We start from the raw sequence: 23,779 nt of genomic DNA, 5'->3' as shown, positions 1-23,779 counted from the left end.
GAATCATGAAATTGATTTTTGTCTAATAACTGACTAATCAATGAGGCCAAATCAGCCCATCTAAAGTCTTCAAGTAAAGATATTGTACTGTAAGACAGTACCTATTAATTTCAACATGCTTACAAGTAAAGGCTAAGAACTTTATTATTAATTACTATAGGTGACAGGAAAGAGACTTGCTTGGGATAAAGAATAAAAAAAAAACAGCAATTGCAGGCTAAATGGAACTAAAGGCTGAAATGTATGGTAAAAATTGTAAGCATTATGGAATTTCAGATGGAAAGAGGGCAATATAGGTTACTGTGGTGGACTATGAGTTGAGCCTTGAGATATGAGTGAGATTCAGGTAGAGAGAGATAAGAGAGAAAGTGAAAACAGTGAAAGTGAAAGCAAGAAACCCAGAGAACACAATGTATAGACTCAAGTGAACAACAGGAACAACCTCCATTAAAAGATACATTTAAAAAAGCAAGTTGGGACAAGACAATAATGGGCTCTAATGACAGAAAAAATTTTATTAGATTCCACAGGAAATGAGGAGCCACAAGAGCTGCATCAAACAGAAGAGGGACATGAAAGAAACTATAGTAGTGATAAAGAGGAATACACACCAAACTGGGTCACATATTTCAAATATCAGAAGGGAAAAGGAATACAACTGTAAATTCCACTTATCAAGCCAAAGCCTAATATATAAATATTAAATAATGGCCAAAAATTCATATATAAATAATATGCTGTATTGTTAAAAACTCTATAGATTTCATAACAGTGAACTCTAAAGGAATTCCATAGTAGTGTTGCCAGAATCGCAAGGGCAAAAACTTTTGCATAATAAAACAGTCAAGTATCAACATGGCACACTGTGGTAAATCTTTCCCTGAAATGAGGCCTATTTATTTAATACTGAAGCTTATTTCCATTTCCATACAACACTCAACAATATAAATGCACTCCTTAATTCCTATCACCTATTTAACCCATTCCCCCCACCCACCTTCGCTCAAGCAAACAGCCATCAGTTTGTTCTCCATATTTAAGACTCTGTTTCTTGGTTTGCTCTGTCTTTTTTTCCCCTATGGTTGTTTTATTTCTTAAATTCCACATATGAGTGAAATCATATGTTACTTGTCTTTCTCTGACTGACTTATTTCACTTAGCATAATACTCTCTAGCTCCATCCATGTCTTTGCAAATGGCAAGCTTTCATTCTTTTTTATGGCTGAGTTATATATTGCAGGAATATGGGAAAACACACACACACACACACACACACACACACACACATCATATCTCCTTTATCCATTCTTCAGTCGATGGACATTTGGGCTCTTTCCATAATTTGGCTATTATAGAAAATGCTGCTATAAACATTAAGATTATGTATCCCTTTGAATTAGCATTTTTGCATCCTTTAGGCAAATACCTAGTAGTGAAATTGCTGGATCATAGAGTAGTTCTATTTTTAACTTTTTGAGGAAACTCCATACTGTTTTCCAGAGTGGCTGTACCAGTTCACATTCCTACCAAAAGTGCAGGACTGTTCAACGTTTTCTACATCCTTACCAACACCTGTTGTTTACTGTGTTGTTGATTTTACCCATTCTGACAGGTGTGAGATTATCTCTTTGTAGTTTTGATTTGTGTTTCCCTGATGATGAGTGATGTTGAGCATCTTTTCATGTGTCTCTTGGCCACCTGGATTCGTTCTTTGGAAAAATGTCTATTCATGTTCTCTGCCAATTTTTTACTTGGACTACTCACTTTTGGGTGTTGAGCTTTTTAAGTACTTTATTTATTTTGGACACTAATCCTTTAGCAGACCTATCATTTGCAAAAACCTTCTCCCATACTGTAGGTTGCCTTTTAGAAAGTTTCATCCATTATGTTTTTCACTGTGCAGAAGCTGTTTATTTCTATGATGCCCCAACAGTTTATTTTTGCTTTTGTTTCCCCTGCCTCAGGAGACGTATCTAGTAAGAAGCTGCTACAGCCAAATTCAAAGAGGTTACTGCCTCTGTTCTTCTCCAGGATTTTAATGGTTTCAGGTCTCACATTTAGCTCTTTAATGCATTTTCTATTTATTTTTGTGTATGATATAAGAAAGTGGTCCACTTTCATTCCTTTGCATGTTGCTGTTCAGTTTTCACATCACCATTTGTTGAAGAGACTGTCTTTTTCCCAATGGATATGCTTTCCTGCTTTGTCAAATATAAATTGACCATAGAGTTGTGGGTTCATTTCCAGGTTTTCTATTCTGTCCCATTGGTCTATGTGTCTATTTTTGTGCCAATACCATACTATTGTGATCACTACAGCTTTGTAATATAACTTGAAGTCAAGAATTGTGATGCCTACAGCTTTGCTCTTGTTTTTTGGTTTCTTTTACTATTCGGGGTCTTTTATGGTTACATAAAAATTTGAGGATTGTTTCTTCTAGCCCTGTGAAATAAATGCTGGTGTTTTGATAGACATTGCATTAAATGTGTAGATAACTTTGGGTAGTATAGGCTTTTTAACAATATTTGTTCTTCCAATCCATTAGCATGGAATATCTTTCCCTCTCTTTGTGTCATCTCCAATTTCTTTCATCAGTGTTATATAATTTTCATAGTACAGATTGTTCACCTCTTTGGTCAGGTTTATTCTTAGGTATCTTATAGTTTTGTTGCAATTGTAAGCAGGAATGATTCTTTAATTTTGCTTTTGGCTGCTTCATTATTGGTGTAAAGAAATGGAGTCAAAATTTGTATGCTGATTTTGTATCCTATGACATTACTGTAGTTGTTTATCAGTTCTAGCAGATATTTGGTGGAGTCTTTCAGGTTTTCTTTATAGAGTATCACGTCATCTGCAAATAGTGAAAGTTTTACTTTTTCCTTGCTAAGGTGGATGCCCTTTAGTTCTCTTCATTGTCTAATTGTTGTGGCCAGGGTTCCAGTACTATGTTAAACAACAGTGGTGAGAGTGGACATCCTTGTCTTGTTCCTGACCATAGAGGAAAAGCTCTCAGTTTTTCTCATCCCCATTGAGGATGTTAGTAGGTGTTTGTTATATATGGCCTTTATTATGTTGTGGTATGTCCCCTCTGAACCTACTTTGCTAAGTATTTTTATCATGAAATGATGTACTTTGTCAAATGCTTTTTCTGAATCTATTGAAATGATCATATGATTCATATTCTTTCTCTTATTAATGTGGTGTATCATGCTGATTGATTAGCGAACTTTGACCCACCCTTTCAACCCAGCAATATACCCCACTTGATTGTAGTAAATGATTCTTTCAATGTAATTGTAGGTTCAGTTTGCTAGTATTATTTTATTGAGATTTTTGCATCCATGTTCATCAGGGATATTGGCCTGTGGTGGGAGTCTTAATCTGGTTTTGGTATCATGGTAATGATGGCATAATAGAATGAATTTGGAAGTTTCCCTTCCTTTTCTCTTTCTTGGAATAGTTTGGGAAAAATAGTATTAACTCTTCTTTAAGTGTTTGGCAGAATTCACCTGGAAGCCATCTGGCCCTGGAGTTTGTATATGGGTTGCTTTTTTATACTGATTCAATTTCTTTGCTGGTTATCAGTCTTTTCAAGTTTTCTATTTGTACCTGTTTCAGTTTTGGTAGTTTGTATGTTTCTAGGAATTTACCCACTACTTCCAGGTTGTCCATTTGTTGGCATATAGTTTTTCATAATATTATTTTATATTTGCGTGTATTTCTGTATTGTTGGTTATTTCTCATCATGGCTATGTTTTTCATTCTAGATTTTTCTTGCTTCTTGAGGTAGGGCTGTAGCGCTATATACTTCTTTGCACAGCTTTGGCTGCATTTCAGTGGCTTTAGACCATTGTGTTTTCATTTTCATTTGTTTCCACGTATTTTTTTATTTCTTCTTTGATATCCTTGTTGACCCATTCATTGTTAGTAGCATGTTGTTTAACCTCCATATACTTATCATCTTTCTAAATTTTTTCTTATGGTTGACTTCAAGTTATATAATGTTGTGGTCTGAAAATATGCATGGTATGATCTGTTCATTTTGTATCTGTTAAGGACTAATTTATGGCTTAATATGTGATCTGTTCTGGAGAATGTCCCATATGCACTTGAAAAGAATGTGTATTCTGCTACTTTACAATGGGATGTTCTGAATATATCTGTTAAGTATATTTTGTCCTATTTGTCATTCAAAGCCACTGTCTCCTTTATTTTCTGTTTACATAATCTGTCCATTTATATAAGTGGGGTATTAAAGTCCTCTACTATTATTGCGTTACAATCAATGTGTTCCTTAATGTTTGTTTTTAACTGTTTTAGGTATTTGGGTAATTCTATGTTGGGTGCATAAATATTTACAATTGTTAGATCTTGTTGGATTGTCCCCTTTATTATGATATAGTGTCCTTCAACTCTTGTAGCTTTTATTTTAATAATTGTCTTATATAACTAATGTTACTTCAGCTTTCTTTTCACCTCCATTTTCATGATAAATATTTCTCCATCTCCTCACTATCAACCTGCAGGTGTCCTTAGGTCTAAAATTAGTCTCTTGTAAGCATCGTATAGATTGGTCTTATTTTTTGGTCTGATATCTTGAAACATTCAAAATTTTAGAGACATTTAAACGTTCATTTCTCAGTTTATAATTATTATCTTATTGTGAAGCTGTGTAGCTTTGTAGCAATTATTATATAATTGTAGCTTTGTAGTATATTTGGAAAGGTGGAAGTATGAGGACTTCAGATTGGTACTTCGTAAGATTTTTTGGTTACTTGGAGTCCTTTGTGGTTCCACATGATTCCTAGAATTTTTTCCTATTTATGTAAAAAATGTGATTGACATTTTGGTAGGGATTACCCTGAATGTGTAGACTGCTTTGAGTAGTATGGACATTTTAACACTAAGTCTTCCAAACCAGAGAAATGGGATTTTTTTCTTTCATTTGTTTGTGTCTTCCTTAATTTCTTAAATTAATGCTTTGTAGTTTTCAGCTTCTTTTATGTCATTAGTTCAGTTTATTAAGTGTTATTCTTTTTTATGATATTGCAAATGGAATTGTTTTCCTAATTTCTTATTCATACAGTTTATTTTTAGTGTATACAGACACCACAAATTTTTGTAACCTGCAAATTTACTTTTATTTATTTAATTATTATATTATTATAGAATTCATTTATTCTAGAACTGTGTGTGTGTGTGTGTGTGTGTGTGAGAGAGAGAGAGAGAGAGAGAGACTGTGTGTGTATCCTGTAGGGTTTTCTATATATAAGAAGATGTCACCTGCAAAGATTATTTGGATGTTTTCTATTTTTGTTTCTTCTATAATTGTTCTGGCTAGGACTTCTAATACCCCATTGAATAGAAGTGGTGAGAATGAGCATCCTTGCCTTGTTCCTCATCTTAGAGGAAAAACTTACAGTTTTTCACCATTGAGTACAATGTTAATTATTGGGTTTTCATATATGGCCTTTATCACATTCAGGTACTATATTTCTATTCCCAATTTGCTGAGGGTATTTATCATGCAACAGTGCTCAATTTTGTTAAATTCTTTCTCTGCATCTATTTAGATAATTGTGTTTTTATTTATTTATTTTTTATTTTATTCCCGTATAGTTAACATACACTGTTATGTTAGTTTTGGGTGTACAGTATAATAATTTAACAATTCTATACATTATTCCATGCTCATAATGGGTAAGGACATTAAGGAAGACACTCGTTGGAATAAGCACTGGCTGTTATATGTAAGTGATAAATCACTAAATTCTATTCCTGAAATCATTATTATACTATATGTTAACTAACTTAGATTTAAATTAATATACATATTAATTTTTATAATATATTAATTTTTAAATTTTTCCTTTCTGCTGAAAGTTATGAGAAGATATTTTAAGAAAACCTCAGGGTAGTTACAGACAATTAAAAAGAATTCAAATGAAATCATAAATAAATCAAGTAGGTTTAAGAGACCTATAGACCTTTGAGGAATAAAAAGGTCACTTAAAAACGTGGCAAGTTTAATTTTCATAATATGGCTCAATTAATGCCAAACAATGGAGTCTGATCAGTATATATATACCAATGTCTATATCTATATCTATATCTATATCTATATCTATATCTATACACACACACATACACACACACACATATACACACATACACACACACACACATATATATATATATACACACATATATATATTCTTAATTCCCTTCACCTATTTTATCCTAGCTCATCCAAGTTGTTTTCTCTTATTACATTGAGGGTCATGAGATGCCTGGCGTAAGTTAACTTCTGTTGTTAATTGGGACACAAAATACCCTGTATCTTTCTGAGTCCTAGAGTTACTAACCAGTTGCCTATTTTCCATCTTTTAGAAATCTGCTTTGGTGGCATCTTGTATTATTTCCATGGTATATAGTTCTACTTTTTGGAAAGGGAAGGGAGAAGAGTCTACACAGTCTTATCCAGTACAAATATCTTCGCTTCAGTTTTATCCCTAAACAAACCTACCAAAAAGTAATTTGAGTTACCTTTATAAGAGTCTACTCAGGTCTCTTTTATAATTAAAATCCTTTAATAGTTTCCAATCTGTTTGATGAGTTACATCAAAATTTCCTGGGATACTTGTTAAAATGCATATTCATAGGTCTTACCCACAACAATTGAATGAGATTCTTTGAAAAAACATAATTTTAATGAATTTTATATTAATATTACAAAATCATGAGAAAAGGGAAGATAGCAGTGTAAGATGATGCTGGGATCACCTCGTCTTGCTGACCACTTAGATTCTGCCCACTTCGGCCTAAATAACCTAGAAAATTGATGGAAGACTAGCAGAATGGATTCTCAAGAGCCACAAATAGACAAGAGGCCCACAGAAGAGGATAGGAAGGGCGGAGAGGAGGTGTGTGCTACATGGACTGGTGGGAAAGAGCCAGGGTGGTAGAGGGGCAACCCACTGGGAAAGGCAGAGCCCCCGAAGTCTTGCTTGCAAAAGTGGAGGGGTCAAACTGCATGAGTTCTGACAGCCAGTGGGACATAATATCTGGAATGTTAAAAGTCAACAGCTTCACTTTCAGAGAGCAGGGAAGGTGAGAGGATGCCAGGAGGGAGAGATGTTGAGCCCCAGAAGGACAGAGCTGGGGGTGGTGAGGAAGAAAGGTACTGGAAAGTGCAATATCCCTCTCTCATCACCCAGCCGAAATTCCAAAGGAAACCAGTTCCTGTCACTGATCTTGTTTGCACCCTGCAAATGCCCAACGTTGTGCTTCTGTGGATCCATCCCTCCCATGGGCCTGCCTCCCTCCCTGTGCTGCAGGGCTCCTCCCACAGGGGACCACCAACAGCAAAGCTAGCTAAGCCAGCCCCTCCCACACCAGTGCACCATGCGGATCCACCTCTCTAATATGCCCTTGGCCAGAGCACACCAAAGCAGCACTACAAGCCTGGCAGTATGCAAGCAGCCCAGACAAGGGCCACACCACTCCACAATGCGTCCTGTCCCTGGGAGAGGGGAAGATAAGGTACACACCAGTCTGACTGTGGCCCCAGCGGTGGGCTGGGCCAGACATCAGGTCAGACTGCGGCCCTGCCCACCAACACAAGTTTCCCCGTACAGCACAAAGGAAGTACCCTGCAGTTGGGAGCTACCACAAAGACTACCCAACATGACGAAATGGAAGAATTCTCCTCAAAAGAAACTCCAGGAAGTAGCAACAACTAACAAATTGATCAAAAACGATTTAAGAAATAAAACAGAACAAGAATTTAGAATAAGAGTCATAAAATTAATCGCTGGGCTTGAAAAAAGCATAGAAGACAGCAGAAAATCTATTGCTACAGAGATCAAGGGACTAATAGTCATGAGGAGCTAAAAAAAGCTCTATGAGGTGCAAAATAAAATGGAGGCAGCCATAGCATGGATTGAAGAGGTAGACAAGAGAATAGGTGAATTAGAAGATAAAATTATGGAAAAAGAGAAAGCTGAGAAAAAGAGAGATGAAAAAAATCCTGAAGTATGAGGGGAGATTTAGAGAACTAAGTGATGCAATCAAATGGAAGAATATCCGTATCAGGAATTCCAGAAGAGGAAGAAAGAGAGAAAGGGGCTGAAGGTGTACTTGAACAAATAATAGCTGAGAACGTCCCTGATCTGGGGAAGGAAACAGACATTGAAATCGAGGAGGCACAGAGAACTCCCTTCAGACATAACTTGAATCGATCTTCTGCTTGACATATCATAGTGGAATGGGAAAAATACAAAGATAAGGAGAAAGTTCTGAAAGCAGCTAGGGATAAACAGGCTCTAACTTCCAAAGGGAGATCCATGAGAGTAGTGGCAGACCTATCTACAGAAACTTGGCAGGCCAGAAAGGAATGGCAAGAAATCTTCAATGTGATGAACAGAAAAACCATGTGGCTGAGAATCCTCTATCCAGCAAGTCTGTCATTTGAATAGAAGGAAAGATAAAGGTTTTCCCAAACAAACAAAAACTGAAGGAATTCATCACCACTAAACCAGCAATACAAGACATCCTAAGGGGGACTTTGTGAGTGAAATGTTGCACGGACCACAAAGTACCAGAGACATCACTACAAGTATGAAAACTACAGACATCACAATCACTCTAAACCCATATCTTTCTATAATACTGAATGTAAATGGACTAAATTCTCCAACCAAAAGACGTAGGGTATCAGAATAGATAAAGAAAAAAAAAAGAAAAAAAAACAAGACCCATCTATTTGCTGTCTAAAAGAGACTCACTTTAGTTCTGAGGACACCTTCAGGTTGAAGTGAGGGGATTGAGAACTATCTATCGTGCTACTGGAAGTCAAAAGAAAGCTGGAGTAGCCATACTTGTATCAGACAAACTAGACTTTAAAGTAAAGGCTGTAACAAGAGAAAAAGAAGGGCATTATATAATAATTGCAAGGTCTATCCATTAGGAAGAGCTAACAATTATAAATGTCTATACACCAAATATGGAAGCCTCCAAATATATAAAACAATTAATCACAAACATAAGCAACCTTATTGATAAGAATGTGGTCATTGCAGGGGACTTTAATACTCCACTTACAACAATGGATAGATCATCTAGACACAGGGTCAAAAAGGAAACAAGGGTCCTGAATGATACATTGGATCAGATGGACTTGACAGATATATTTAGACCTCTGCATCCTAAAGCAACAGAATATACTTTCTTCTCGAGGTACACGGAACATTCTCCAAGATACATCACATACTGGGTCACAAAACAGCCCTTCATAAGTATAAAAGACCTGAGATCATGCCATGCACATTTTCAGATAACAATGCTATGAAACTTGAAATCAACCACAGGAAGAAGTCTGGAAAACCTACAAAAGAAAGGAGATTAAAGAACACCCTACTAAAGAATTAATGGGTCAACCAGGCAATTAGAGAAGAAATTAAAAATTTATGGAAACAAATCAAAATGAAAAGACAATAATGCAAACACTTTGGGATGCAGTGAAGTCAGTCCTGAGTGGAAAATACATTGCAATCCAGGCCTATCTCAAGAAACAAGAAAAATCCAAAATACAAAATCTAACAGGACACCTAAAGGAAATAGAAGCAAAACAGCAGAGACAGCCTAAGCCCAGCAGAAGAAGAGAAACAATAACGTTCAGAGCAGAAATAAACAATATACAATCTAAAAAAAAAACTGTACAGCAGATCAATGAAACCAAGAGTTGATTTTTTGAAAAAATAAACAAAATTGATAAACCTCTAGCCAGGCTTCTCAATAAGAAAAAGGAGATGACCCAAATATATAAAATCACGAATGAAAATGGATTACACCCAAACCCTCAGAAATACAAGCAATTATCAGGGAATACTAGGAAAAATTATACACCAACAACTGGATGTCCTGGAAGAAATGGACAAATTCCTAAGCACCCAGACACTTCCTAAACTCAGAAAGAAATAGAAAACTTGAAGAGACCCATAACCAGTAAAGAAATTGAATCAGTTATCAAAAATCTCCCAACAAATAAGTGTCCGGGACCAGATGGCTTCCCTGGGGAATTCTACCAGACATTTAAGCAGAGATAATACCTATCCTTCTGAAGCTGTTCCAAAAAATAGAAAGGGAAGGAAAACTTCCAGACTCATTCTCTGAATCCAGCATTACTGTGATTCCCCAAGCAGGCAGAGACCCAGCAAAAAAAGAGAATAGGCCAAGATCCCTGATGAATATGGATGCAAATATTCTCAACAAGATACGAGCAATTTGAATTCAACAACATATAAGAATTATTCACCATGATCAAGTGGGATTCATTCCTGGACTGCAGGGCTGGTTCAACATTCACAAATCAATCAATGTGATACATCACATTAATAAAAGAAAAGAAAACAACCATATGATCCTGTCAATCGATGAAGAGAAAGCATTTGACAAAATTCAGCATCCTTTCTTAATAAAAACCCTCGAGAAAGTCGGGATAGAAGGAACATACTTAAACATCATAAAAGCCATTTACGAAAATCCCACAGCTAATATCATCCTCAATGGGGAAAAACCGAGAGCTTTCTCCCTGCGATCTGGAACACGACAGGGATATCCACTCTCACCACTGTTGTTCAACATAGTGGTAGAAGTTCTAGCATCAGCAATCAGACAACATAAGGAAATTAAAGGCACCAAAATTGGCAAAGATGAAGTCAAGCTTTCACTTTTTGCAGATGACATGATATTATACATGGAAAACCCGAGAGACTCCACCAAAAGTCTACTAGAACTGATACATGAATTCAGCAAAGTCACAGGATACAAAATTAATGTACAGAAATCAGTTGCATTCTTACACTAATAATGAATCAACAGAAAGACAAATAAAGAAACTGATCCCATTCACAATTGCACCAAGAAGCATAAAATACCTAAGAATATACCTAACCAAAGATGTAAAAGATTTGTATTCTGAAGACTATAGAAAGCTTATGAAGGAAATTGAAGAAGATACAAAGAAATAAGAAAACTTTCCATGCTCATGGATTGTAAGAATAAATATTGTTAAAATGTCAATATTACCCAAAGCCTTCTACACATTCAATACAGTTCCAATCAAAATTGCACCAGCATTCTTCTCGAAGCTAGAACAAGCAATCCTCAAATTTGTATGGAACGACAAAAGACCCCCAATAGCCGAAGTAATATTGAAGAAGACCAAAGCAGGAGCTGTAATCATCAAGACAGCATGGTATTGGCACAAAACCAGACACATACCAATGCAATAGAACAGAGACTCCACAATTGGACCCACAAAAGTATGGCCAACTAATCTTTGACAAAGCAAGAATGAATATCCAAAGGAAAAAAGACAGTCTCTTTAACAAATGGTACTAGGAGAACTGGACATCAACATGCAGAAGAATGAAACTAGAGCACTTTCTTACACCATTCACAAAAATAAACTCAAAATGGATGAAGGACCTGAATGTGAGACAGGAAACCAACAAAACTCTAGAGGAGAAAGCAGGAAAAAACCTCTGACCTCAGCCACAGCAATTTCTTACTTGACACATCTCCAAAGGCAAGGGAATTAAAAGCAAAAATGAACTATTAGGACCTCATGAAGATAAAACCTTCTGCACTGCAAAGGAAACAATCAACAAAACTAAAAGGCAATGGACGGAATGGGAAAAGATACTTGCAAATGACATATTGGGTAAAGAGTTAGTATCCAAAATCTGTAAAGAACTTACCAAACTCAACACCCGAAAAACAAATAATCCAGTGAAGAAATGGGCAGAAAACATGAATAGATACTTCTCTAAAGAAGACATCCAGATGGCCAACAGGCACATGAAAAGATGCTGAATGCCCCTCCTGATCAGGGAAATACAAATCAAAACCACACTGAGATATCACCTCATGCCAGAGTGGCTAAAATGAACAAATCGGGAGACTATAGATGCTGGCGAGGATGTGGAGAAACAGGAACTCTCTTGCACTCTTGGTGGGAATGCAAACTCTTGCAGCCACTCTGGAAAACAGTGCGGAGGTTCCTCAAAAAATTAAGGGTCCCCTATGACCCAGCAATAGCACTGCTAGGAATGTACGCAAGGAATATAGGAGTGCTGATGCATAGGGGCACTTGTTCTCCAATGTTTATAGCAGCACTTTCAACAATAGCCTAATTATGGAAAGAACCTAAATGCCCATCAACTGATGAATGTATAAAGAAGTTGTCGTTTATATATACAATGGAATACTACTTGGCAATGAGAACGAATGAAATATGGCCTTTTGTAGCAACGTGGATGGAACTGGAGACTGTTAAGCTGAGTGAAATAAGTCATACAGAGAAAGACAGATACCATATGTTTTCACTCTTAGGTGGATCCTGAGAAACTTACCAGAAGACCATGGGGGAGGGTAAGGGGGAAGTATAGTTACAGAGAGGGAAGGAGGCAAACCATGAGAGACTCTTAAAAACTGAAAATAAAGTGAGGGTTGATTTGGGGTGGGAAGGAGGGGAAAGTGGGTGATGGGCATTGAGGAGACCACCTTTTGGGATGAGCACTGGGTGTTGTATGGAAACCAATTTAACAGTAAATTTCATATTAAAAAAAAGTCACAACAGTTGTCACAGAAAGTCAGAAAAACAAAATAAGACTGTTAAAATACTACTTACTCATTACTTCAAATACTAAAATGCACCAATAACAAATAATAATATAAACTCCTTAATTTTGATTGAAATATTTATATCAATCAGGATTCAATTATATGATCAAGTTAACTGGGCTAATTATATGTAAAAACATATTTTATTGATTGTATTTTTGTTGACTTATAATTAATATAGTGTTATATTAGTTTCAGGTGTGCAATATAACGAAAAAAATTCTAGGGGCGCCTGGGTGGCTCAGTCGGTTAAGCGTCTGACTTCGGCTCAGGTCATGATCTCACGGTCCGTGAGTTCAAGCCCCGCGTCGGGCTCTCTGCTGACAGCTCAGAGCCTGGAGCCTGTTTCCGATTCTGTGTCTCCCTCTTTCTCTGACCCTCCCCCGTTCATGCTCTGTCTCTCTCTGTCTCAAAAATAAATAAACATTTAAAAAAATTCTATAATTACTCAGTGCTCATCATAACTGTACCTCTTAATCCACTTTATTTATTTCATCCATCCCATTAATTACCTTTGAGTGTTTTTTTTAATTTTAATGTATTTATTTATATATTTTTTCATGTGTATTTTTGAGAGGGAGAGAGAGCGCAACTATGGGAGGGGCAGAAAAAGAAAGAGACATAGAATCTGAAACACGCTCCAGGCTCTGAGCTGTCAGCACAGAGCTCGATGCAGCACTCAAACCCACTAACCGAGAGATCATGGCTTGAGCCGAAGTTCGACACTTAACTGACCGAGCCACCCAGGTGCCCCGTTTGAATGTGTTTTTTTTTTTCAACTGAAAAAACCTGCTCAAAGTCTAAATGGTGTGTTGATTACTGCATTTTATTTAGGGTTACATTAGTAATATATATAAATATTATGATCTCAAAATATGTCATTTTAGATAATGCAGTCTTTTCGAGGTTCAATTTTGCCAACTTTACAAATATCATGACAATTTTCTCAATGGCATTCTTACTAACAACATAGAAGGGAAACAAACGTTGCTTTAAATAAAGGATTACTTACTGCTCTTTTTCTAGAACACCCTGTAATCCAAGGCACAGTAAGGTTTCCTGAAATCTGTGGAAACAATAAATGGAATTTCAGTAAGGAATGCATTGACACTACTTGGAATGCTGATCAGCATCAATGAATTCACACAAGATGTCAACATAGGTCTGCATTCAGAGCATATCCCCCACATAGACTTTGCCATTTCCTTACTGAACACAACAGATTTAAAGGACTTTCATTTGTAAGAAAATTTTAGAAGCAGTGTAATTTCCCCTGGAAATTCAAGAAAATCCCTAGGCACTGTTGGGGACTGGAAGTATGGTTTACAAATCTGTGAACAAGAAAATTATTGTAATAAAAATGCAGTACTCTGTGGAATATGTTATAATAATTAAATTATTAACTATAGTCATCATTCTATGTATTAGTTCTATAGACTTATCCTACATAACTACAAGCTCCTTTTTAAGCAGAGACTACTAAGATGAATAGGCAGCAACACCTATTACATCGACATTGGCACGCAAGGAGATAGGTAATACTCCAGTAGGATTCCAGGGACTGTTTACAGAGACCAAGGTGGACCTGTGGGCTATAGCACAGAGTAGCCTAGACGTAACCATACATTTTCCTGAAATACACAAGTTTTGGAGAATAACTCCAAATTCTCCACTTGCCTTCTCCTTCCCTCCCACATACCTCCTGAGACACTGACAAGTCAAACCAGACTTGCCAAATGGTGACGATGAGAATATGGTATTCAAACATTTATTGTTTTTGATAAATTACATTCAGTGATGACTTGTGAATTAGTATTATGCTTACTGATAAGGAGTGATAATCAAACAGTTAATGCAAAGAGTAAAGTAATATCCTTAATTATTCAAAATTTAGGTAAATTATTACTGTCTCTGGCCACTAAACATGAAATTTTATTTTGAGTTCAAAATATACCACTATGCTAGGGATAGGCTAACAAAATTATTGTTATAAACTCCAAATAATACTTTTAAGAAAAAAATTAAAAATAATTTTATTTGAGTTAAAATCCCATTACAGTAATATGGCACTTAAATACAATGTTTGAGGATCATGAAGTTTCAAATAATTGATTTTTAAAAGTAAACTGAGTGATAATGAAAATTTTGATGGAAAAAATTCTTCAAAACTTACACTTTCCTGTCCTCCCATTAATACTTGGAATATAATATAATGTTTACAAAGTAATTTGGCTGCTAGCCTCAAAGAAAGAGGTAAGTCTACCAAAATAACCACATAATATACTCTTGAAAAAATAGAGATATCAAAACATTTTGGATTCTCTTTTTACATACTCCCACCTATTAGTGAGGATAATTTCAAACTGTCTATATAAATTTGCTATAGAAAACATTTTAAACCAAATGAACTAGAAAAAACAAACAAACAAACAAACAAACCCAGGGGCGCCTGGGTGGCTCAGTTGGTTAAGCATCCGATTTGTGATTTTGTCTCAGGTCATGATCTCATGGTCTTGAGATTGAGCCCCACATTGGGTGTGTGCTGGGTGTGCTACTTGCTTAAAATTCTCTCTCTCCCTCTGCTCCTCTCCCCCACTTGTGCTCTCTCTCCCAAAATAAATTAAAAAAAAAATAAACCAGTAAGTATTAAAAACTTACATATGAAATAAAAAAATTATGCATATAATATACATGATAAATGAATGGGAATTATACATTTTAAGAATACAAAATGTTGTTTTCTGCTTAGGTCAAGTGTATGTAGCCAAGAAAATAGAAAACTACTATAAGCACATTAACATACAAATATCAATTCCATGTGAGTTGGGAAGAGATGAAGTTTCACTTTTTTGCTTTATAATTCTGGGGCACCAGTTACATAATATTCAAATGCTATATTAACTACCTTCTTTTGTTTATTTCAATTTTTTTTTCAGTTCTTTATGTTTCTGGTAAAACTCAGGAACAGCTAAGTATAGCAACTGAATTTGTATGTTTTTTTGAAGAATAATACGGTATAAACATATTTCTCTCAAAGTTGGGAAGTTTTGTTTGGTCAGTAGTGATGACAAGGTTTTTCCCTCACCAGAAGCTACAAAAATAGTATTTCAAATGAGCAGGGTAATATAGTAATCATTTAAATGATATTTAAATTCCAAACACATTTTTCAGTACCCTGGTTTGGAAAAATATAAAAGTAATTGACAAGGAGACAAGACCAACTTAACAAATATATTTGAACTTACACATACAAATGAGTACTATATGTTTCAAAGTAGAAAACAGGAAGTTATACAGTCATTACAATGATGTTGCCATTGTTGAAAACATTTTGGGAACTTTTCTTGGCAGTTCATGACACCCAGACTCTGTGTCATTATTTCATATTCCGTTTGTCTTAACTGAAAATATAATAACCCCAATTGAACATCAATATTATTCACTAAATGTGGCTCAGAATAAATTATATTTTCCAAAGTCAAATTTTACCTCAAATAATGGAGATGTGTCACCAATGAAAGTATTTTTAAAAATCTCACAGGGGGCACCTAGGTGGCTCAGTCAGTTAAGTGTGGACTTTGGCTCAGGGCATGATCTCAGCGTTAGTGGGTTCGAGTGCCGCATCTGGCTCTGTGCTGACAGTTCAGAGCCTGGAGCCTGCATGGGATTCTGTGTCTCCCTCTCTCTGCCCCTCCCCCACTCATGCTCTTTCTCTCTCTCTCTCTCAAAAATAAATAAACATTAATTTTTTTTCCAAAAAAAAATTCTCACAGGCCCTTAAAGCAATTGTAAAAGAATTTCAAAACTTTTTTGACAAATTAAACATGATTGAAATAAGTATAGGTAACTTTCCAAAGTCATGAATTTGAACTTAATTTCTATACTACGTTGCTGTTTTAGGTACTTAGGAAATAAAAAAGATGGGTAAAACATAATTTCCTAGAGGGCAAGAATGTGAGAGGGAAGATGAGAAAGATACATGAATGACTTTAATATAAAGAATACTATGATAAGTGTCATGAGAAGTATAATAAATGAAATGCAATAGAAGTTCAAGGTATGGTGAAATTACATCAAATTTGAGGACTTATATCTCAGCTGAACCTTAAAAAATGAATAGAATTTTTATAGAAATAAAAAAGAGCATTCCAGAGAAAAAGAATGGCATGAGCACAGTGGAATAAAAGGATAGGATGTGTTGGGGCTCCTGGGGGGCTCAGTCGGTTGAGCGTCCGACTTTAGCACAGGTCATGATCCTGAGGTCTGTGAGTTTGAGCCCCGCATTGGGCTCTGTGATGTCAGCTCAGAGCCTGGCGCCTGCTTCGGATTCTGTGTCTCCCTCTGTCTCTGCCCCTCCCCCGCTCATGCTCTGTCTCTCTTCTGTCTCTGTCAAAAATAAATAAACATTAAAAAAATTTTAAAAAAAGGATAGGATGTGTTTGGGAATGGTCAATTCAATTAGAATTAAAAATGGAATTGGGGTTACTTTCTGCAAGCCATAAATACCAAAGTACATTTACATCTAATTTTACGGAAAAAGAGGAGCCATTCAAAGTTTTAAGCAAATGAGTTATATGGTCAGAATGCATTTTTATACATTAAGATGATTAATTTGACTCAATGTGCTCAGTAAATTGAATCAGTATGGAAACTTATAATAGTTTAGGCAATCCAGACTTGGAACAAAGTTAGGGAATAGTAATTTAGAGAGAAATATAAAATACACTTGTAAATACCGGTCTTGTGCAGGAGATTAAAGAGGACTAGACAGTCTGGAAATTACTGGAATAGCTTTTTTTATGGCCATCATAAGACTGCCTCTCCAAATGGCTGGTCTGCTCAAACAAATAGAGAGTTGGAGAGTCACAATTTTGAATGTGAATGCAAGGAAGTACTAATATTGGAACTCTCACAGAAAAATGTGGACACACTAAGGGCGCCTGGGTGGCTCAGTCAGTTAAGCGTCCAACTCTTGATTTTGGCTCAGGTCATGATCTCACAGTTCATGAGATCAAGCCCTGCATTGGGTTCTATGCTGACAGCACGGAGCCTGCTTAGGATTCTCTCTCTCTTCCTCTCTCTTTGCCTCTCCCCATGCTGGCTCTCTCTCTCTCTCTCTCTTTCTCTCTCTCTCTCGAAAAATAAACACTAAAAAAATAATAAAATAAAATAAAATAAAATAAAATACACTAAAGGGAGTAATACAGTTATATGGATGTAAACTGTAGTCACATCATATGGATAGGTAAGGTTTGTGAATCCATCTATAAAACACTTACCTTTCTCATGGAAAGTTATATTTAAAATAAGTAATATATATCAGAATGTTAATTATACATTATACATAATTACTTTTATAGATGATTTAAAGGATTTTTAAAGGAACTTTTCTACATTTCATTTTCATGATTTAGATCTTACATATGACTCTGCTATATTTCTGCTAGACTATGAGATTCTTAAGGGCAAGGTTTGTATATAGTCACACAAAGAATATACACAAAAAAGCATTCATTCCGATTTCAAAAATATTTCTGTTAAAAGACAATTCTCAACATATGTGGGACATTCTACTTAATTCGATTAACTGAAACAACCAGACAATTACCATGTCTATCAGAAAAGTTTAGCAGCAACAGATTCATAATAAACTTATATTTTTGTTTTTCATCAGCTGTTTTGATATCAGTTGAACAATAAAAGATATCAATCCTTATGCTTTAATCAGCAGAGCTTCTTAGATCTTTTAAAGTTATAAGGTATAGAACATAGAAGACACTGCTGGGCATTTGGTAGGCAATCAATAAATATATGCTGATTGATTGGTTGATTGAATTAACGTGCACTTTATAACTAGCTTCACTTGCTGAACTTTAACAAAAGGCCAAGAGTGGAAATGTACAAGAGACCATTACATGGGGGTAGGCAGTTTGGAGGAGGGAATAACTAGCTTCTGGTAGAGAACAATGTGTTCTGGAGCAAAGAAGAAAAGATATATTGGCTTTTTAAATATATATATATATATATATATATATTTCCCTTTCGTCTCTAGACCAAGTCTGGGAAAGCTTTGAGAAATAACAAAATAAGCTTTACAAATTGAAATTCAAATACTACAACATTTGGCAAAGCAACTAACATTTTTAAACATATTAATTTTTCTTCTATTAAGTTATAAGAAATTCGTATTTAGAAAATCTTACTAGCCTGAAAAGTTCTTGCAGTCAAAAACCAAGATACTATTTGGGATTTTTCTTTTTTCTACATAATTTTAGAAGTTAAATTTCACAATGCACAAGATATTAAAATCAGGAAAACTCAAATTCCAAGATGTTTCAATAAAATTATAAAAAGTACTCAGACATAACATAACTAGCCTGATTTCACCATACTGATTCTAGGGATACTGATTGTGAAAAATAATGGAAGGATATCAGAAAAATAATATAAATTAATATGTGGAATGATTATCTTCTGAGCCAAAGCCCTGGGGAGTACAGAATTACAAATCCGTAAACCTCAAAATTATACTCTAACATATTTTAAAATATTATAATTTTACCCATATAAAGGGCAGATCTTTTATAAGTTATAAAAATAAAAATTCTTTGCTAAGCTTAGAAAATAAATTATCATGTGTTAGTTTTAAGTTATAAATATACAACTGAAATGAAATGTTTTCTTAAATGTATATTCAGAGATCAGTCCCTTAAATAATAGGAAAAGATTGATAGCTCTTATCAAGCTACAATCTTTTCAAGACTGGACCAGCATTCTTAATACCTAGCTTCAAGTCTTTGCTTTGCACACATCTCTTTGTTAAACCAAAAGAGACCTCATTCATTTCCACCGGTCTCTCGTTGAGGAGCTCCGGCCCTAGTCATCGCCGCTCCTCCGCCGCTGCCGCCCCCGCAAGGCTTTGCTGTCGCCAAAGCCACCCGCAGCGACTCGTCGCACCCGATTCTCTCCATTTCGTTCCCCGCCAACCGCAACCATTGACGCCATGTCGGGTTATTCGAGTGACCGAGACCGCGGCCGGATCGAGGGTTTGGTGCACCTCGATTTGGGGGAAGTAGGGCAGGGCCCCTATCTGGAAAGAAGTTTGGAAATCCTGGGGAAAAACTAGTCAAAAAGAAGTGGAATCTTGATGAGCTGCCCAAATTTGAGAAGAATTTTTATCAAGAGCACCCTGATTTGGCTAGGCGCACAGCACAAGAGGTGGAGACATACAGAAGGAGTAAGGAAATTACGGTTAGAGGTCACAACTGCCCAAAGCCAGTTCTGAATTTTTATGAAGCGAACTTCCCTGCTAACGTAATGGATGTCATTGCAAGACAGAATTTTACTGAGCCCACTGCTATTCAAGCTCAGGGATGGCCCGTTGCTCTAAGTGGATTGGATATGGTTGGAGTAGCACAGACTGGATCCGGGAAAACGTTGTCTTATTTGCTGCCTGCTATCGTCCACATCAATCATCAGCCATTCCTAGAGAGAGGTGATGGGCCTATTTGCTTGGTGCTGGCACCAACTCGGGAACTGGCCCAACAAGTACAGCAAGTAGCTGCTGAATACTGTAGAGCATGTCGCTTGAAGTCCACTTGCATCTATGGTGGTGCTCCAAAGGGACCACAAATTCGTGATTTGGAGAGAGGTGTGGAAATCTGTATTGCAACACCTGGAAGACTGATTGACTTTTTGGAGTGTGGGAAAACCAATCTGAGAAGAACCACCTACCTTGTCCTTGATGAAGCAGACAGAATGCTTGATATGGGCTTTGAACCCCAAATAAGGAAGATTGTGGATCAGATAAGACCTGATAGGCAAACCCTAATGTGGAGTGCAACTTGGCCAAAAGAAGTAAGACAGCTTGCTGAAGATTTCCTGAAAGACTACATTCACATAAACATTGGTGCACTAGAACTGAGTGCAAACCACAATATTCTTCAGATTGTGGATGTATGTCATGATGTAGAAAAGGATGAAAAACTTATTCGTCTAATGGAAGAGATCATGAGTGAGAAGGAGAATAAAACCATTGTTTTTGTCGAAACCAAAAGAAGATGTGATGAGCTTACTAGAAAAATGAGGAGAGACGGGTGGCCGGCCATGGGTATCCATGGTGACAAGAGTCAACAGGAACGTGACTGGGTTCTAAATGAATTCAAACATGGAAAAGCTCCTATTCTGATTGCTACAGATGTGGCCTCCAGAGGGCTAGATGTGGAAGATGTGAAATTTGTCATCAATTATGACTACCCTAACTCCTCAGAGGATTATATTCATCGAATTGGAAGAACTGCTCGCAGTACCAAAACAGGCACAGCATACACTTTCTTTACACCTAATAACATAAAGCAAGTGAGCGACCTTATCTCTGTGCTTCGTGAAGCTAATCAAGCAATTAATCCCAAGTTGCTTCAGTTGGTCAAAGACAGAGGTTCAGGTCGTTCCAGGGGTAGAGAAGGCATGAAGGATGACCGTCGGGACAGATACTCTGTGGGCAAAAGGGGTGGATTTAATACCTTTAGAGACAGGGAAAATTATGACCGAGGTTATTCTAGTCTGCTTAAGAGAGATTTTGGGGCAAAAACTCAGAATGGTGTTTACAGTGCTGCAAATTACACCAATGGGAGCTTTGGAAGTAATTTTGTGTCTGCTGGTATACAGACCAGTTTTAGGACTGGTAATCCAACAGGGACTTACCAGAACGGTTATGATAGCACTCAGCAATATGGAAGTAACGTTCCAAATATGCACAATGGTATGAACCAACAGGCATATGCATATCCTGCTACTGCAGCTGCACCTATGATTGGTTATCCGATGCCAACAGGATATTCTCAATAAGACTTTAGAAGTATATGTAAATGTCTGTTTTTCATAATTGCTCTTTATATTGTGTGTTATCAGACAAGATAGTTATTTAAGAAACATGGGAAATGCAGAAATGACTGCAGTGCAGCAGTAATTATGGTGCACTTTTTCGCTATTTAAGTTGGATATTTCTCTACATTCCTGAAACAATTTTTAGGTTTTTTTTGTACTAGAAAATGCAGGCAGTGTTTTCACAAGTAAATGTACAGTGATTTGAAATACAATAAATGAAGGCAACGCATGGCCTTCCAATAAAAAATATTTGAAGACTGAAAAAAAAAAAAAAAAAAACAAAAGATAGGCATTTGAAAGAAATCAAACACCCTGGATTTTTTTTTTTTTTTGCAATAACATTATATGAGTTGCTACATTCGTTTTGTCATCTAAAACAACAAACAACAAAGAGATAAAGATAAAGATAAAGCAAGATAAAAAATTAGACAGCTCCACAGTTTCATCCCCCACAGAAACACTAAAAATAGAGACTGACAAGAATAACATTATGGTAGGTTTAGAAATCAGTCAAAGTTCTACAGCAATCAAGCCATAGACTAATCAAAAAAATTCCCCATTGTAAAAGATAGGAAATTTCATGGAGTTTTTATTAGAAGAAGCAGAAGTGAGACTCTTTGGGAAATTAAGACTTTTAATAGTAGGGTAATCAGTAAAAATCATGTACATACAACCAGGGGAGACACATGCCCAGAAAAGGCCTGCAAAGCCTTTAAGCTTTTACACCAGGCTAATTAATTAATTAATTGTCTTGAACTGCACAGACCCAGAATGCAAGGAGTGGAAGACATAGTTGTTTTTCAAATACTCAATAAAAAAAATCATGATATATACAAAAAGCATTGTCCATTCGAAGGAAAAAAATCTCCAGGAAATATCCCTGAAGAAAACCCATATATCGGACTTGCTAGACAAATATGTTAAAACAGCTATCTTAAATATGCTCAAAGAGCTAAAGGAAAACATGGACAAAGAACTAAGGGAAATCAGGAAGAAGGTATATGAACAAAAAGAGAATATCATCAAAGAGATAGAAATTATAAAGAGAACCAAAAAGGAATTTTTGGAACTAAAAAGTACAATAACTAAATTGAAAAATTCACTAAAAGAGTTTGACAGAAGACTGGAATAAGTAGAAGAAAGAATAAGTAAACTTGAGCAAACGTAATTTGATATTATCAAGTTTGAGGAGCAAAAAGTAAAAAGAATGAAAAAAAGTAAGCAGGGCCTACAGAAACTTATGAGACATTAACAAGCAGAGCAATATGTGTATTATTAGAAGCCCCGAAAGGAAAAGTAAAAAGAAAGAGGAAGAGAAATTATTTGAATAATATCTGAAAACTTCCCAAAACTGAGGAAAGTCATTGACATACAAATCCACAAAGCTCAACAAACTGTAACTAGGATAAATTCAAAGACATTCACATGAAGATACATTATAATCAAACTGTCAAAAGACACATACAAGGAATCTTGAAAGCAGCAAAAGTGACTCATTCCACACAAAAGTGCTGACACCAACCAGCACTCAGATTTGGCAGACCAAAGTCCTAACTGCAATGCCCAAGTAATAGTCCCACCCAGTGGTTTGGCTTATCTGCAGAGCCAACATGGTTGTGCAGTCTGACCAGGGAATTCAGCAAGGTACAATTCTGCCTGATTCAGGTCTTTGAATGAAGAGCTTTCTAACCCTACAGTCTGGTTTGTCTCCACCCAGGCAGGGTGGCTGAGTCATAGCCAAACCCACTGCTGAATGTAGCTCCCAGCCATACCTAACCAGAAAAGGCTAGCCAGAACACCTTGAAGCTGCACAACTCAGCAGCACTAGATCAGAGTGTGGCAGGCAAAGCTCATCATCCACAGAGCAAAGCCAGTGGCACTGTTCAGCTAGGGAATTTGGACAGTAAGTCAACTTGAATCAAGACCATAAATAAAGAGCTTTTCCAAGTTTGGAGTCAAGCTGCCCAGGTAGAGGAGCTAATTAATAATCCCTTTCATTGATGAGCATAGCTCCAGACCCTTGGACCAGAGACCCTGACTGGGAATACACAGGAAGCTTCTGGGGTCTGGTCATCCTGTATGCTCAGCAGTGGAGCTACTTCTGACCATGCCTACTGCTAAGTGTAGCTCCCAGTCCCAACTGACAAGAAAGCCTGGCTGAAACATCTGGAGAGCTGCATACCCCAGCAATACTTGACTGCAGACT

General features: G+C 36.4%; 2 protein-coding genes across 4 annotated transcripts in view; one reads left to right on the top strand and one right to left on the bottom strand.

The window, feature by feature from the left end:
• HDX (highly divergent homeobox) overlaps positions 1–23,779 on the bottom strand; it is a 170,044-nt gene that overhangs the window by 95,297 nt on the left and 50,968 nt on the right. For all 3 annotated transcript variants that reach the window (XM_019429493.2, XM_019429492.2, XM_053891449.1), the window contains exon 4: positions 13,700–13,753. In XM_019429493.2, the coding sequence (XP_019285038.1) occupies positions 13,700–13,753 (54 nt within the window). The remainder of the gene's footprint in view (positions 1–13,699; positions 13,754–23,779) is intronic.
• Positions 19,528–21,822, top strand: LOC109255074 (probable ATP-dependent RNA helicase DDX5). The gene is given in 2 exon segments (XM_053891450.1): positions 19,528–19,721; positions 19,724–21,822. Coding segments are annotated over 2 exon segments (1,842 nt in total). The 5' UTR covers positions 19,528–19,690; the 3' UTR covers positions 21,535–21,822.

The sequence above is a fragment of the Panthera pardus genome, unplaced genomic scaffold, assembly GCF_024362965.1.
Source record: "Panthera pardus isolate Hobbes unplaced genomic scaffold, ASM2436296v1 HiC_scaffold_27, whole genome shotgun sequence".
Taxonomy (NCBI): domain Eukaryota; kingdom Metazoa; phylum Chordata; class Mammalia; order Carnivora; family Felidae; genus Panthera; species Panthera pardus.
The sequence above is the reverse complement of the archived record's forward strand: the minus strand, read 5'-3'. Positions and strand labels throughout refer to the sequence as shown.